The sequence below is a fragment of the Salmo salar genome, chromosome ssa20, assembly GCF_905237065.1.
Source record: "Salmo salar chromosome ssa20, Ssal_v3.1, whole genome shotgun sequence".
NCBI lineage: Eukaryota > Metazoa > Chordata > Actinopteri > Salmoniformes > Salmonidae > Salmo > Salmo salar.
The window spans coordinates 12143526-12161413 of NC_059461.1; the positions used below are offsets into that span (position 1 = coordinate 12143526).

At 43.7% G+C, this 17888-nt stretch overlaps 1 protein-coding gene across 9 annotated transcripts in view; it reads right to left on the minus strand.

The window, feature by feature from the left end:
• mef2cb (myocyte enhancer factor 2cb) overlaps positions 1–17888 on the minus strand; it is a 98068-nt gene that overhangs the window by 57253 nt on the left and 22927 nt on the right. For all 9 annotated transcript variants that reach the window (XM_014160843.2, XM_045702953.1, XM_045702950.1 and 6 more), the window contains exon 2: positions 3326–3515. In XM_014160843.2, coding sequence (XP_014016318.1) covers positions 3326–3379 — 54 coding nt within the window. In that variant the 5' untranslated portion in view covers positions 3380–3515. The remainder of the gene's footprint in view (positions 1–3325; positions 3516–17888) is intronic.

Sequence of the window (17888 nt, forward strand, 5' to 3'; positions counted from 1 at the left end):
CAACTCTCGTACCCCACCAGAACTCAAAATATAAGCTTGTTTTACTCCAATGGTTGGAAACAAAGTACATTTAGTCAAACACTGTATAGCCTCAAAACATGGTTAAAACTATAATTTTTATATCATGGATGGTCAGTCCTTGTATCCATAGCTCTGTTTATGAATTTGAGAGTCGTTACATTTCTCTAGGCCCATCCCTCAGACTTCTGCCAAAACAGAGGTGGGGTGACCCTTTGTTATCACAAAGTATAGACTACCGATTGCTGTCCATGGTGCTGAAATTGCGACATGTCTATGCGGCTGCATGCCTGTTGAATCGATTATAGGCTTTCTGTGGTACCAGGGTATGTATAGCATTGCATTAGCTAATAGCTATACAATTATTGGTAGGCCTATTTTATCGTCATTTTCTCAAGTCTTAACATTTCACGAAGCTATACACAGTGTTGCAATGCTGCCACTTTTTGCCTGCTGGCTGGTGGCAATAATGTAATTAGGTGTTCTGTAATTAAAGTTGGAAATTCAAACATTTCAGATTGTTAAATACATGTTTGATGCAACAGCATACTAATCAGCTACAATAGATTTGTTAGAATATACAACTGTCCTGTATAGACAACATGAACCTGCATGACATGAGCCATCCTCGCGTTCTCTCCCAGCTTGGATAGAAAGTTGATGTGCGTAAAACCAGCCTAATGCCAAACAATACAGTCAGTCCACCCTTAAAACACTAGCTTACTAGGGATTGTTTAATTATGCAGTGTACTATCTATATGCCGTATATAGTTGCTATTTAGCTGCTATTCATGAACTTTTTAATAAAAAAATTACACATCAAATAGCTTAACAATTTTTAAGAGTAGTCGGCTTGAGGATAAATTCACCCACTATTTATTGTTGAACTCAGCAGGTTTTGTCTGGCCAATACCCTGGTCTCCTTAAGTCCTCCATTTTTGTTTGTAAATGTTTTCACCACGGTCTGTATGTAGGTCCAGGTTGCGAGCCTGACTGTTTTCTCCACTGAGTATTTCCAACCCAGACAGTCTTTCCAGAGACATTGTGCATTATATTTCCATTGTGCTGCACACAATTTAAACTTTAAACTGAATGATGCATTCTAAGATATACCAGAGATAAGGGACTGTTCATATTGCAACCATACAACTCAAAAGCCGGTTCACCAGTATGAACAAAATCGGAGACTGCGTTTTTTGTTCAAGCCCTCAAGAACTGTTAATGATAATCTGTTTGCATCTGCCAATTTATTGGCTGTCCAGTATCCAGACAACCTGTCCCCAGAGCTTCCTATACATGTAATCTCTTTACGTAATGTGTTGTTGACGGCAATTAAGGAGAATGAGAGGCTCAATTAAAGATGTTGCAGAACTGCTTATTTGAAGCACCACTCCATTCTTCTCAGTTTCCCTGATGTTGCTATGGAAATCAAGCTGTTTTTACCATCCCTGTAACTATCGCTTTGCATAAAGGACTACCTAAGAAGCATTAGGCTCTTGGTCTGATATGCACTTTTGAACACCTGAGGAAGCTCCACTCATTGCACTGGTGCCATCATTGTCTTGACCACGGCATTTGTTCACCGATATCCCTTATACTTTCAATCAGTAAAAAAAAATATTTTTCAAGACCTGAGTCACATTCCTGAAGCCAAAGAAACAAACACTTAGCTTCATAGTACACATGGAAATTAAAAGGTTTATGAATGACTTTTAGGAGGGTTACTGTCAAAATGATTTAGAGCTTGTGCCCGCCCTCCTGAAACATTTCAACTCACCACACTATTAAAAAAGGCCTTCTTCAATTGTGCAAGGGGTGACACTTCAGGCTGAGTTGTAAGTTTCACAGATCCCCATCTGCTACACTAGTGCATGTTTTCAAGATCCAGCAAGGTTACTCGCATGGTTTGGTGATCCATGCTTATGTGATGAGAACCTTGCCTGAGACCTGAAGACGTGTTAGTTTGATGTGTCAGTTTGTGTTTGACATAGTTTAGTTTCAAGCGGGGGCGGACTGGCCATCTGGCACTTAGGGCAACTCGCGAGCGGCTGTGATCATCATAGAGGGGAGCACATCCATGCTCCAGAGAGTCTTAGCTTTCAGGAATGGGGTCATAATAGCTTATAGCCAAAGCGGTTCAAATGCTAGAGCCAAATTCATAGAAGGTAAATAAATTCAACATGGCTTCAGAAACCACCAGAAGCTTCTGTTTACCACAGAGAGCAGTTGATTCTATCTCCTCTACTTTCCTGGCTGGCAAAGTACCAGGATGTTGTCACTGGTTTTGAATCTGAATTTAGAGAACTGAATTTGTAAACTGAATCTGAATGCATCTGAGAAGCTGAATATTTGAAACTTTGATTTACTTGAAATGATGGTTTGTAAACTTGATACACAGACAATTAATGCAATATGTATGTATACCATTTTGAAAATGTATGTATAAATATTGAATTTGAATATTCAATTAAATAGACATAATTTTAAAACTGAATGCAAATATTCATTCAATTCAGTTGAAATCATGAAATACAAGTTAAAATTGTGACTTCAATGATTCAATCTGTGCATTAAACATTCCAAAATATTACATTCCAATTCAATATCCTAATAGAAATTATAAATTATAAATTTCAAATACACTTTTGGTTGGCACTGAAATTGCTCCGTAGATTATTTTCCTGCTGTGAAAAACAGATCAAATTAAGATAGTGCATCTGTACCTTGAGAGGAAAACTACAGAAGCCCCAATAACCAGCTCAGCCACAGAGGGAGCATGTCCGCCTTTCAGCGCTCTCTCAGCTCCACGCACCTCTCTCGGGCTCAGCAGTGTGTGGTAAGTAAACGCCACCTTGGACCAGCCCGTCTCTGTTTGGTTGTTTGTTTGTGTTTTCTACCACCCTTCCCCTCCCTTCCCACCCCCATGCATAGTAATATTCCACTGCCAGGACCTAAAGCGGGTGGCATGGTGTGATAGGGTATGAAAGGGTGCCACCAGTGTTTGTTGCCCGTTAGCCTCAGAGTGGGCCGCTAGATTTAACAAAAACAAGACCCACTACTACCCCTATGTAAACTACTACCCCAAGGGTACCCAGAACAATCATCCTGCTATCCCACCTACACCCTTCTGCCTCCCCCCACCACCACCACTAAGACACCATCCTATCCAGACTCCCTGAAGACTTCAGTCAGCACACCTACCGTCCTCTCTCCCAGGCCCACAATAAGGTGTTTCCCCACCCCCTCCTATACTCCTCCTCCTATCCACCCCTCCACTCATCCATCCTCCCTTCTCCATGGGGCTTACCTGTCTGTTGCGTTCATCCATAATCCGCGTGATCTGAATCTTTTTCCTCCCCATCGTCCCGTCCTTTTCTTCTCTCCTCTCCCTAAAGAACGTTACGCTTTCTTCCCTCGCTCTTCTTCTGCCTTTCCTCAAACTGCTCTTTCTTCTTCTTTACTTGCTCCGATCAATTCAAAGATTCCAGCATCCGTATCTGCATGAGAGAAAGAGACAGATAGAGAGAGGGAGAGAAAAGGCGAGAGAGAGAAGGAGAGAGAGGATAAACATTAAGTGAAATGAAATATGGCAAAAAAAACGGGGTGGGGGATGGGGGGGAAGGCACATCATCGCAGCCACAAGGGAGGGTGAAGAAAGACAAAGAATCCGTCAACATGTTGTGAAAGCAGCGCTGTGTTTTTCACTGTTGATATCATGCAAATCAGGTTTGTTGCATTTCCGTGCCGACTATGAGGAGAGACAGTGCTGTCAGGCTCTTGCCTCGTTCACAGAGAGTTTGACAGTGTTTTGAAAGTGCCGCTAACTTAAACGCTCTAATCACCTACAGTGTAACAACACCTCCAGCCTAAGAAATACAGTTTGTTCCTCCCGAAAAACAGCAGTTTGTTGACAGAACGACAGCAAGGTATGACTAGTCTAGTCTACCTCCAATACGGTTCCAAAATGGGTACCATGGAGACTGGCTTGGATGCTGATATAAAACCTAGCCTTGCCTTGTTCAGACAAAAACACTATAGATTTTACCTTTAAAATCACAGCAATAGAGCTGATTCCCTACAATGGAAATGGAACCAAATTCCATAAAGAACAGAGCTTAAACCACTTGGACACTGTGTGTGTGTGTGTGTGTGTGTGTGTGTGTGTGTGTGTGTGTGTGTGTGTGTGTGTGTGTGTGTGTGTGTGTGTGTGTGTGTGTGTGTGTGTGTGTGTGTGTGTGTGTGTGCATGAGTGCGTGCGTGTGTGTGTGTTGAACCAAAGTCTGGGATATATGTGGGGGATTTTTTTATGTATTGTCATACTTGTGTAAAAGTAAAGCTTCCTTAACAGAAAAATTGCCCAAGTAAAAGTGAAAGTCACCAAGTAAAATACTACTGAAGTTCTGTAATTCTCATTGAAAAGCATCTACACAAGAAGCGGTAGATCTGTTCTAGGTACGCTATTTCTATGCTTCCCATTCTTAAATTTAGTTTCTGCATCTTTTACTTTTTGGTTTTGTACACCAGCTTCAAACAGCTGAAAATACAATAGTTTGGGAATGGAAAATATATTTCACAGCGGTTTAGATGGTACAATGATTCTCTACACTATACTTGCTTGCTTTGTCACATAAAGTGAAATTAGGCGTACTATTAGAATTTTAGCAAACAGGAAATGGTAGAGTGATTTCTGCCCAGTGTATCTTTAAGCAAACCAGACGGTGTAATTATTATAATATTTTTTTTATCTATTGACAGACAGGGGCACACTCCAACCTCACTCTCCAACCGTCTGTTTGTGCGTGCGCTTCTGTTTGTGTTTGAGCGTGTGTGTGCAGTGCATGCACTCGCATTTGTGTGTGGGCTGAGCTGGACCGATGGTGTGTGTGAGAGTGAAATAGCTGACTTCCAAAGAGGTTGTGCATGTGTGTGTGTGCGCTTGGGTAAGCCAGATCTCTGGTGCTTCTCTCCAGAGTGCTAAAGTAGGCCAACCCAATCTATCTCAGGGAAGAGCAGAAGAGCTGTTGTTGTGTTTTCTTTTGACAGTAGAGGTGATAACGTCCCTCGTTATGCAAATGAGCATCCCATTATTTAAGCTCAGTGCAATGCAGAGAGCTGTCAGAGCCGTCGTATTAAAAACCCTCCATCTACCTTGCTTTTTTTCTCCCCCTTTCCTTCTTCTCTTTTCTCTCCTTTCTGAACCAGATTTCCAGCACCTGGCAGCATGAGCCCGGATACATTGATGTGGAAGACAACACCGCTTCACCAAAAGACATGTCAGTCTTTCTCACTCTCTCTCTCCCTCTCTACTGCTCACACACACACACACACACACGCATGCACACACGCACACACACACACACACAGGCACACACACACAGTCACACGCACGCACACACACTTCCCTCCCCCTATCTTTCCTTTCCTGTTTGATCTCCCTCTAACCTGAATCCATGTGTTTATTAAGTGACATAAAGCACAAGAAAGCCCCTCCAAACCCCCACTGCTGTATATTTGACCCTTCACTTGAGCGGAAACACAAGTCTTCCCTGTAACACTCCCATCTGATCTTGCTTTATGAGCACAAGTGAGAATTATCCGCAGTATTGGAGAGCACAGGTTCAAAACACCTGTTCTTCTGTATGCCACTGGTGTGGCCATCTCTCCTGAGAGGTGGAGTGAAGGGTAATCAAGCCAGTTAGATATAGCCCATAGCCTGATGGCTCCTAATGGTCTCCAGGTTGACAGTTTCTCAGGTTTCACATGTTCATTCCAACATGGCGATCAAGCTTGCCCCCTTGATTCGATTGGCGTGCCCACGTGGAAATGTAATTAGCTTAATAAAAAAAATCCATAAAAATCTGTCTGTTTAAGGTATAGACTTCTCGTTTTTGCATGGGTTAGGTCTAAATCCACCCAATTCATCAATGTCAGCGGTGTTTGTCAGATCAGGAGACATCCCGAAAATCGGTCTTGTCACAAAAACATCTGCAGAGTCCAAACGGTTCATGCTAGAAACTACGAACCCACTATGGAAAGCCGAGACTCCCATGAACACGATGGTGTTCTCTGTTTTGCTCTACGACCCCCACAAGTGTCACAGGACTTTTCTGAAGTCAGTCCAACAGATGTGCCAACTTCTACCGGTAGAGTCGAACGGTTTGAGCTAAAAACTTATATGAAAGCTGAGACTCTCACGCACACGTACATGTTGGTTGTTTTGCTCTACGGCACCCACAAGCTTCACAAGACTTGTCTAAAGGTAACCCGTTATGGGGCTGAAAAATAAATGGAAGTGAACGGGGTAGTTCCACATCAAAGGTATACACATCATTCCATGGTAAAATTATTATAAAAACATTTCCTGAGCTTTCTTATATTTTGTTGATCTCTCTCTCTCTCTCTCTCTCTCTCTCTCTCTCTCTCTCTCTGCATAATGATCCCATTAACGCCTCAACAAAGGCATGCTCTTCTTTCGCACCCTTGTGACAAAACCGTACTCATGTGATGATGGTTTGGAGCACCACTGCGAATGACACGGACATGGAACACTGGAAACAAGACCACTGACTGCATAAGCAACCATAGGAAACAACGGCACTAAAGATAATAACATAACAAATCAGACAGTGGTTCATTCTTCCCGAAACACTTTCTATGGTTACACTGAACAAATCTTAAGAAGTCTTCACAGTAAAAACAACAAAGTGCTTTCAGGAAGATGAAAGTGTCATCAGACAAACTAACACTAGAGCCTAACAGTGGTGCTCAACACTCCACAGACAAAGACACAACAACTACAGTACATGTACAACAACATATAAATCCCCCAGTCAGGCCAGCATACCTCAATCAGAACCTGACAGTGTCTTGAACATTTCATCTGGGCTTTGACTCCAGCAACCAACGCGGCTGATGTGAGGTACGACTGCTTAGCCCCACGCCGGTGATCCCCCTTCCTCCCTTTTCCTTCCCCTCCCCCTCCCTCAAACACGAGATCCCCCCCCAGCTCCTTAACGCTCCCTCAACCCTCAACCCCCTTCCCCACACACCTGCTACCATCCCATTTGAGTGCAAGGCAACTCAGTCCTCCCTGAGATCGCCCACTGCCTCCCCAACATCAGCTCACTCTCTCTCTCCCTCCCTCCTACCTCCTCCAGGCCTGGTGAGGAAGGGATGGCTGGCGACAGTAATCACCCACCACCCTGACAGATTACCACAGAGCAGCTCAATCCAATTTACCTCTCTGATGGCGTCCCACCATGAGACGCTGCGGCCAGAACGAGAGAGAAAGAGAGAAAGAGAGAGAAAGAGAGCAATCCACCCCAACAAGGTAGAACTAAACTCAGCAAAAAAAGAAACGTCCTCTCACTGTCAACTGCATTTATTTTCAGCAAACTTAACATGTGTAAATATTTGCATGAACATAAGAAGATTCAATAACTGAGACATAAACTGAACAAGTTCCACAGACATGTGACTAACAGAAATGGAATAATGTGTCCCTGAACAAAGGGGAGGGGGGGGGTCAAAATCAAAAGAAACAGTCAGTATCGGGTGTGGCCACCAGCTGCATTAAGTACTGCAGTGCATCTCCTCCTCATTGACTGCACCAGATTTGCCAGTTCTTGCTGTGAGATGTTAACCCAATCTTCCACCAAGGCACCTGCAAGTTCCCGGACATTTCTGGGGGGAATGGCCCTAGCCCTCACCCTCCGATCCAACAAGTCCCAGATGTGCTCAACGGGATTGAGATCCGGGCTCTTCGCTGGCCATGGCAGAACACTGAAATTCCTGTCTAGCAGGAAATCACACACAGAACGAGCAGTGGCTGGTGGCATTGTCATGCTGGAGGGTCATGTCAGGATAAGCCTGCAGGAAGGGTACCACATGAGGGAGGAGGATGTCTTCCCTGTAATGCACAGCGTTGAGATTGCCTGCAATGACAACAAGCTCAGTGCGATGATGCTGTGACACACCGCCCCAGACCACGACGGACCTTCCACCTCGAAATCGATGCCGTTCCAGAGTACAGGCCTGGGTGTAAGGCTTATTCCTTCCACGATAAATGCGAATCCGACCATCATCCCTGGTGAGACAAAAACGCGACTTGTCAGTGAAGAGCACTTTTTGCCAGTCCTGTCTGGTCCAGCGACGGTGGGTTTGTGCCCATAGGCGCCGTTGTTGCCTGTGATGTCTGGTGAGGACCTGCCTTACAACAGGCCTACAAGCCCTCAGCACAGCCTCTCTCAGCCTATTGCGGACAGTCTGAGCACTGATGGCGGGATTGTGTGTTCCTGGTGTAACTCAGGCAGTTATGGTTGCCATCCTGTACCTGTCCCGCAGGTGTGATGTTCAGATCTACCGATCCTGTGCAGGTGTTGTTACACGTGGTCTGCAACTGCGAGGACAATCAGCTGTCCGTCCTGTCTCCCTGTAGCGCTGTCTTAGGCGTCTCACAGTATGGACATTGTAATTTATTGCCCTGGCCACATCTGCAGTCCTCATGCCTCCTTGAAGCATGCCTAAGGCACGTTCACGCAGATGAGCAGGGACCCTGGGCATCTTTCTTTGGTGTTTTTCAGAGTCAGTAGAAAGGCCTCTTTAGTGTCCTAAGTTTTCATAAGTGTGACCTTAATTGCCTACCGTCTGTAAGCTGTTAGTGTTTTAAGGACTGTTCCACAGGTTCATTAATTGTTTATGATTCATTGAACAAGCATGGGAAAGAGTGTCAAAACCCTTTACAATGAAGATCTGTGAAGTTATTTGGATTTTTACAAATTCTCTTTGAAAGACACGGTCCTGAAAAAGGGACATTTCCTTTTTTTGCTGAGTTTATTGGCCATTTATGCACTCAAAGAGGACTCCACAGAAGAACAAGACTGACACTTTTGAGGGCAGAGTGAAAAGAGAGGAAGAGAGAAGACTTACAAGACTAACACGTTTTCTACGCCACACTAAGCCAATTCACTAATCCAAAACCAAACCATATTGGGAGAGGACAGAGCAGACAAATAAAGAGATGAGGAAGGAGAGACCAAAGGATTTCTTTTCTCTCTCTCCTTTACAAAGTTCGCATCCCAACACAACTGGGGGAGGGCCAGTGTGGGTAAATGCTAAAGTCATTGTGGACATTGGGAAAGCAATGATGGGCTGAGGGAGCGAGAGAGCAGGATAAAGAATGATGGCCATACCTATACAGAATAGTCTGGACTCAAAGTAGCAGAGCCTAGAGAGAGCTGACAGAGGGAAAAAGAGAGAGGAGAGAAAACGAGAGAAAAGCAGAAAGAGGGATCTATGAACAGGCACCAGACCTCTCAGGGGGGAGGGGAAGAGCTCTAACCACAACCCTCCCATCTGTTAGGCAGACGGAGGGAGAGAGAAAGGGAGGGAGAGAGGGAGATTCAGCACATAGATCTAATGAACACTAATTAACACTCTTTCTGTTTTCTCCAACTCTCTCTCTCTCTTTCAGAAGTGAAGCTGGGAGGGTGATGGGAACACATACACTCAGTACACCATGAGGCTTGATTCTAGGTCGCTTCACTCCCAAGTGTTTAGTCACCAAAAACCAATATACAGCACGTCGGCAGCGTTTCTTCTCGCCTTAATAGACACTGTATCCACTGAGTGTGCAAAACAGTAAGAACACCTGCTCTTTCCATAACACAGACTGACCAGGTGAATCCAGGTGAAAGCTATGATCCCTTATTGATGTCACTTGTTAAATCCACTTCAATCAGTGTAGATGAAGGGGAGGAGCCGTGTGTATCAAGAATGGTCCACCACCCAAAGGACATCCAGCCAAGTTGACACAACTGTGGGATAACATTGGAATCAACATGGGCCAGCTCAATATTAGGTAGGGTATTCTTCATGTTCTGTCGTAGAGGACTGCACCAGAGTTAATCAAAGAGTGAAGAGAAAAAATAGGAACATTATCTAGGCTGGTCCTCAGCTCTAATTCCTGGTGCAAATCAAGGCTTTTGGGAGAGGGAGGAAAGAAAAAAAGAAAGAGAGAGAGAGAAAGATATGTCGACAACATATACTGAATGATGAGGGACAACAACTCTGAAACCCAGGTCCTCTTCATGAAGAACACATTCACCAACATATGCTGACATTTGATATTTTTCAACCGTACTCGAGGTAGGCCTATGTTGCTGAGAATTGGAGAAATACATTTATCATGACAGGATTGGTGGTGCTTTTCCTAGAACCCCACCTCGGCGGCGAAGCCGCTCTCTCCCCATAGCACATCTGATACACATTTGGTAATAGCATGTGTATTGAAAAAACGCCAGTATCCTCTATCCTCATAGGAAATTAGGTTGTGATGATTTGAAATAACATATTACACTGCAGTAAGTAAACCTTTTAGGAGGTCTATGCTACATTAAATAAACCCTCTCTCTTTTAAAATAAACTCCCATTTCCTTGAAGAGGAGGGAAAAAACTGCTTTAATACAGTTTCCGAACAATCTGAATATGAGTACACACACACACACACACACACACACATATTCTCTTGGCTCCGTTTCGCTTAATAATCCCTGTCATATATCTTCTCTTAATCCCCCCCAAAAAACACAAAAAAATGTCATACTGTACGCAGGGCTAGTGTTTAGAGTTGTGTACTGTTTGTGGAGGTGCAGCTGTTTATCTGTGTGTTGCCTGGTTGTGGGAGGGAGAGGGGAGACAGTGGCCAGGGGACTGTGTATTGCCTCTCTCATTGTGTCTCTAATGTCATTACAGGCAGTGACTCCTCTGTGTGGCACATCAACCAGCGCAGCGCTCTCCGTCTGTCAGACCCAGATAGGCACGGTGACGAATGGCTATCAATTCCTCTCCCTCCCTCCACGTCCCCATGTCCTTTAGGAACATACAGGAGAGAATGACCTAAACCTGGGCTGTCGCCCATGCGTAGGTGGGCCTCTGTGCTGGTGGTGAATCACACCAAATATTAGGGCTAATTTAACGCGTTAGCAGCTAAAGAGATTAGCAGAATGTACATCTGGGATTAGCTTGATAGCAGTGTATCATGGTGTAATGTGTTCAAGCGTTCTTCCAATTCAGAGGCTGTGTAGATTGTGTGTGTGTGTGTGTGTGTGTGTGTGTGTGTGTGTGTGTGTGTGTGTGTGTGTGTGTGTGTGTGTGTGTGTGTGTGTGTGTGTGTGTGTGTGGTACATGCCTCTTTCTATTTACTCATGTTACAGTTGGATCATTAGCAAACAGAGATGTTTTTGAGGAGAGAGAACTGTCAATTGTTAAAGGTGCAATATGCAGAAATTTGAATAGCTTGCCTAATTTCAGTTTATGTGACAAAACAAGCACTTATAGTGTAGAGAGTCATTGTACCATCTAAACCGCGATGAAATATGTTTTCCATTACCAAAAAGATTGTATTTCAGCTGTTTGAAGCTGGTGTACAAAACCAAAAGTAAAAGATGCAAAAACAAAACTTAGAAATAGAAATAGCTCACATAGAAGAGATCTACCACTTCTTAGACTTGCTTTCAATGAGAATGACAGATCTATAACTCACATTTCTATGTGAATTTGGTCAGGTCGCCCAACAAGTTAAATATTGCAGCTTTAAGGAGAGAAGGGAGGCAAGTTGCCTCTTCATTTTCACAAAGTCTATTCTATCTGACATTGATTGGATTAGCTGGTGAACTGGATCTAGGCGTATCATTAAAGACTAACGTCATATTATACCTCAATTCCACAGCCCTGTATCCACTCTAAACCCACCCCGAACCCCAAACCCCGAACCCAAACACTCGCCTCATGGCACACCCCAACCCACCATTAGACCCTCTACCCCCTGTTCACTCCCCCTACCCCACCCCAGTCGCCCCCAGGACCTCAGTGGACAGAAAGGCAGGAAACACACACACAGCACACTCAGCGGAAGGATGTGACATCAGCAGCCACAGACAATTAAAGGTGTAAAGGTGCTTCCTTCCCTAAACTCCTTGCGCTTCCCTAGCCCTCCGCCGGAGAGAAAGAGATGTCCGAGTCTTCTGCCCACCTCAACCAGTCAGCGTCTTACCCTTGGGAAGACCATTGGGAAGACCATCAGAGGTTCCCTCCATGTCCCATGTCATGAAACAAGGCACTTCTGTGGCAAGAAGACTTCTGGAAGAAATCTCTCCAGCTTTTAGCCATCAAGAGAAAAAAATCACCACAACCGCACTGCCCGCCATCAGATCTGGATTTCCTCATGATGCAACAGGACACATTGTTGTGATTGTGAAACCTAAACCGAGAGGACTAAAGCCCTTTTTTCCTACTGTATAAAAGTTTTCTCAAAAACACCCGTTAAGCCTTCTCTAAATATCCTTTAGAAAAAACAGGATGGAAAAAAGACCAAACTAAAGGCTTTATAAGCGATCGTGTGACATTATAGATGAAGTGCATATTTGTGTGGCAGTGTTGGGTGAATAGAGGCCTTTTGAGTTACTACGCTAGATTAAAACCTTATAGGAGAGAGGAGCATTTGTATTTGTGCATTACAGAGCATCCTTTCAGCACCTCAACTGCAATTGCTTTCCTCCACAAAAACTGCATCAAGTGGAAATTGGTTTTACAGCTCCAAACAGTACCCTGCCCGCCCACGATGAGTTTTGAGTAGAAAAAAAAAACTGAAGCCTTGAAATTGCTTTAAATAGAAAACAAAACATATATGAGGAGGTTGATGATGTGTCTCTAGTTTGTTTCTGATGTGTAATGGACAATAAGTCCGTTTTTCAGTCAGACAATATTTATATACTTTTATTAACACACAATAAGAAAGTGGCATATGCAAGTAATTCAATTCAAATAACAGAGGCTTGGTTATTGACTTACCTAAAAAAGCTACAAGAGGTCTATGGTGAAACCTCATCCAATCAATGAACCTCTGCATTTCCAACTAGCATTCTGTTGCCATGCATTTTTATTAGACCAATGGAAATCCATTCAGCACACAGTGGTCTCGTCTTTCATCTCTGTGTGCTTTGAGAGAAAAATAAAACCTTTTTAACTCCTCTCAACTCCTCTCTCAGTGGAGAGGCTGTGAGGTAACAGGGGCTTTTAAGTCCAGTGCTGATTACTACAGTATTGTGTTCTGACCTGGTAGAGCAGGGGGGAGAGGAGGAGGAGACAGAGGGAAACAGGGTCCGAATGGCAGACAGGTAGCCATCTGTCAGAGCCAAAATGGAGACAGGTGAGAGCTGTCTTTCCATAGACCATTGCTGACTCCCCCAAGGACGAGGGGACTTGACACAATGCGTCAACCCCCTTTGAAAGCAGGCCAATAGCTGTAAAACTGCAGCTGCTTCATGGGCCCAATGGAAGCAGCGAGTGAGAGGGAGAGCTGCCGGACAGCTGAATACTGCTCCCTGTCGCCTGCCTACTTGCCTGCCTGTTGGCTTTTGCTGCATCAGCGGCCATCAGGACTAGCGACGTGACTTGGGGACAGTAGCTACAGTACATGCATGCAATAGCTGATATGATTATCATGGATTGAGCGGGTGATTAAAACAACAATCAAAGCAGTCACAATACCTCAATGGACAATATGTTGGGTTTAGAGGCCAATGATATTATTTGGAAGGGCATTACGCAATAATGTAATGTTGTGAATGATAAAGTGTTCATGTAGAAGCTGGTTCTCTGGGTGCTGTGGCAGATTATTGGATGAACAGTAGCTACTCATCAGAGTGAAGTAAGTGGGCAGACTGGCGAATCTGACACACCAATGTCCGTGTGCCACGGTGGACCAAAGTGCAGCAGCGAAGAGCAGAAAAACAGAAGTAGAGATAATCATGATTTGGGAACGCCCCAGAAAGGCTCTGATGAATCACTGCTGTGGTGTGAGCATTTAGTTTTTCCATGGCATGAGTAAAGATGAAGAGGGCGATGGAGTGAGTAAAACAATCCTTGCCACACTGAAAAGACATCAGGGTCCAGGGGCCTCATTTATCAACCCGTGCGTCTTATTCAATTCTGGTGTATGTGTAGATTCAAGGGTTTGCGTGTGCCACAAATGATTGGGATTTATCAAACTGTTGCATGCAACATATACACACGTTTTCATGAAACAAATCTGAGCCATATCTGTGCGCTCGTGAACTAGTGCTACAACCTTGCTCGGAAAACGCCCTCCGTTCATCTTTTATGGTAACAAAAATGGCCTCATTTGCTGTATAATTTGGAGATATTAGAATAGGGCCATTACAGTTTCTGGATAAACGGTAGCCTAATATTTGTTGTGTAGCGGGAATAAACCAGTCATGTCAGAAACGGAGAGACATGTCCTGTAATATGATTATGATTTAGGCCTATATAATAAAAGTTCAATAAATATATTAGGCGACATGCTGCTATGCGATCTTCTTTCCATTGGCAAATGCATCTGATTTATCATTAAGTCTACATTTGAATGTTTTCATTAGCCTACCGTTATTATAATTCCAGTGCATCAAAAACCTCAATTTCCCCCAAAAGCTTGCAATACAGTTGATCAACCAATAGAAATTGGTCGTACGCATGGTCTGAAATTTGTGTGGAGATACGCACACTTTCCCAGTTAAAAATGAATAAATACTAACCTTTGCGGGAAAACTGCCGCACGCAAGGTATAATCTTTTTTATACCTTTGATAAATGAGACTCCAGGTGGGGGATGATGGCAGGAGGATGAAGGTGTACAAGAGTGAGGTGGTAGTGGTGGTGCAATGGTTAGGGACATGAAAGCGATTTCATTTGTGGTGGAGAAAGCAACCATTGTTCAACGCTGAATCACATTGCTTTAGTTTCAGCTGATCACCGCAGCTTCTCCTTCTTCCTCTCTCGCTCTCCACCTGTCTCTCTCTCACGTTGTTTTCCCCACAGTCTGTGCAGTACGTTCACCTCAAGCATACACATCTGTGAGGGGTAATGTTTTTCAGTAAGTGTCCAACCACTGCTTAACATCACATGGTGCTACGTAGGTCTATAGGCCACAGGTGCAACCACCATTTAGACACAGACTGCTGGACTGGAACATAAAAAATAAAAAAAACACAGACTCTCGTTTCTCACACACACACACACACACACACACACACACACACACACACACACACACACACACACACACACACACACACACACACACACACACACTTATCCCTACAGTCACAAAAGATTTTTGACTTGCTTCAACTCATAAAGATGCTGATGAAGTAAACCAACACCATTTATGAAACTATGTTATCGTACTAAGACAGAGAAAGGAGGAGGGAAAACAAGCCATAAAGAATAAAAGCATTTCCCTTCAATAACTACTACCCCACCCCCATGATAACAGCCCACGGCCATGTCACTAAGAACAAACAAATCACTGACATATTCCCCCAATTATGTTCTCCGCCAAGGATGACAATGTCTGTTGATATAGTTAACAATGTTCAGCAGCTCGGGGGTGGGGGTTGGGGTTGGGGTTAGGGCGGAGGGATAGGGGGTGGGGCCCGCTTTGTCTCCTTTTCAAACGCTGCAAACTTCCGTGACGTCTCGTGGCGGTGGCGTCTTCTAACACCAGACAACGTGGTTAGACGACGATGATCCGCTGATGATTCCATCGCACTTTCTTTCTCTCTTTTTTGCTAATTCTAAATTAGCCTAATTCAAAGCTTTGTTCATTTAGAAATCTCTGATGACAATTTGTTTCACTCTACCCTACAGCAGTGGCTGTGAAGAAGATAATAAAATGTGATCTTCTGACAGCAATTATTAAATGCTCCCTCCTGGCCCCAATTAGAGACACAAGCTAAAGCTAACATGGCTAACACTCCTGCGCGGGTGCCAGCTTATTTTCTATTCACTTTTCACCACCTTCTTTTAGCACTTTCTGTCTTGTATGCGGTATTGTGTTATTGTGTACAGTAATCTATTTTGCATACTCCATTATGGGACTGACTTGCCAAAGTTGCTTCCTTTTTCTTCCCCCTCTGTTCGCCATGGCCGATCCAGAAAGACAGACACAGAGAAAAATATGGGGAAGTTGAGGGATATATTTTATATATATATATATATATTGGGATCCATCAGCACACAAAAGTTGCATCATGAGCTGTCTTGGTGTCTATACTAAGTTCTATATGCAAGTGTTAATAGACAATAGACCTACTAGCAGCGTCTATGAGGAAACACTAAAACAAGTCATAGGTGCTACTGAAGTGTGACCTCTCTATAACCTCTTCTCTGCTCTAGTGTTCACACATACAGTACCAGTCAAAAGTTTGGACACACCAACTCATTCAAGGGTTTTTCTTTATTTTTACTATTTTCTACGTTGTAGAATAATAGTGAAGACATCAAAACTATGAAATAACACAAGGAATCACGTAGCGACAAAAAAAGTGTTAACTTATCCTCTACAGCAAAGGTAACTCTGGGTCTTCCTTTCCTGTGACGGTCCTCATGATAGCCAGTTTCATCATAGTGCTTGATGGTTTTTGCGACTGCACTTGAAGAAACTTTCAAAGTTCTTGAAATGTTCCGTATTGACTGTCCTGAGCTTGTTCTTGCCATAATATATAGGGCTATCTTCTGTATACCAATCCTACCATGTCACAACACAACTGATTGGCTCAAACCCATTAAGAAGGAAAGAAATTCCACAAATGAACTGTTAACAAGGCACACCTGTTAATTGAAATGCATTCCAGGGGGACTACCTCATGAAGCTGGTTGAGAGAATGCCAAGAGTGCGCAAAGCTGTCATCAAGGCAAAGGGTGGCTACTTTGAAGAATAAAAAATATATTTTGATTTGTTTAACACTTTTTTGGTTACTACACTATCCCATATGTGTTATTTCATAGGCTTGATGTCTTCACTATTATTCTACAATGTAGAACATAGTAAAAATAAAGGAAAACCCTTGAATGAGTAGATATGTCCAAACTTTTGACTGGTACTGTATGTTGGTTGTGCTATGAAAGGGGATGGGGTGTTTGGAGGCAACGACGTAGGCACGGATTGGATCGGATCGCAGACTCTAACTCTGGAGTGTGTGTGTGTGTGTGTGCACGTGTGAATGTGTGTGTGTGCAATTGGGGAGGGGTTTCGGGTATACTAGGTCAAGTCAGCCTTAAAAAAAAAACTGGCATAGCAACCCTTCACATCAGGCTCCCATGGTAACATTTAGGCCACTAGAAGCTAAATGCTGAGTATATCTACCAGAATAGGCAGGCTAGACTGCTACTGTAAATGGTCCAGGATATTTTTACCAGCCTCCTAAATGTACAGAGCCTTGAGCCAAAAAGCTTCCTCTCTGTGACTTCGGATCGAGGCTTGATGATTACCTGTTGCTTGTCTTGTATTGCATAAAGCCTGAATTCGGTATAAATACGTCAACCATTCCTTTGCAAGAGTAATGTGGTATTATTTTAACACACTTTGCTCAAAGTCCAGCAATGATGAACAACAATGCTTTGCATTCCTATTTGTGTAACATTACAGTGGTATTGTGTATCTCTCTCTAACAGTCTGGCTGATCTAAAGCGAGAGCCACAGCCTTGTACCGAGACTGTGCACAGCGTGGAGGTAATTTGCAAAGAAGTAGAAGGTTGCACACTTCAACAAGGATGTCCTTCATAAATTCAACCTTCAGTTTTTTTTTTTAAGTCCCTGTGCTCCATAAGGAAACCGAGTAACCTAGATCGCAGAGTGGAGACAGAGAGAGAGTCAAGCAGAGAGAGGAAGACGGAAGAGAGTCGAGCAGAGAGAGAGAGAGAGAGAGAGTCGAGCAGAGAGAGGAAGAGGGTAGAGAGTCGAGCAGAGAGAGAGGAAGAGGGTAGAGAATTGAGCAGAGAGAGAGAGAGCTCTGAAAAAATACTGGTTCT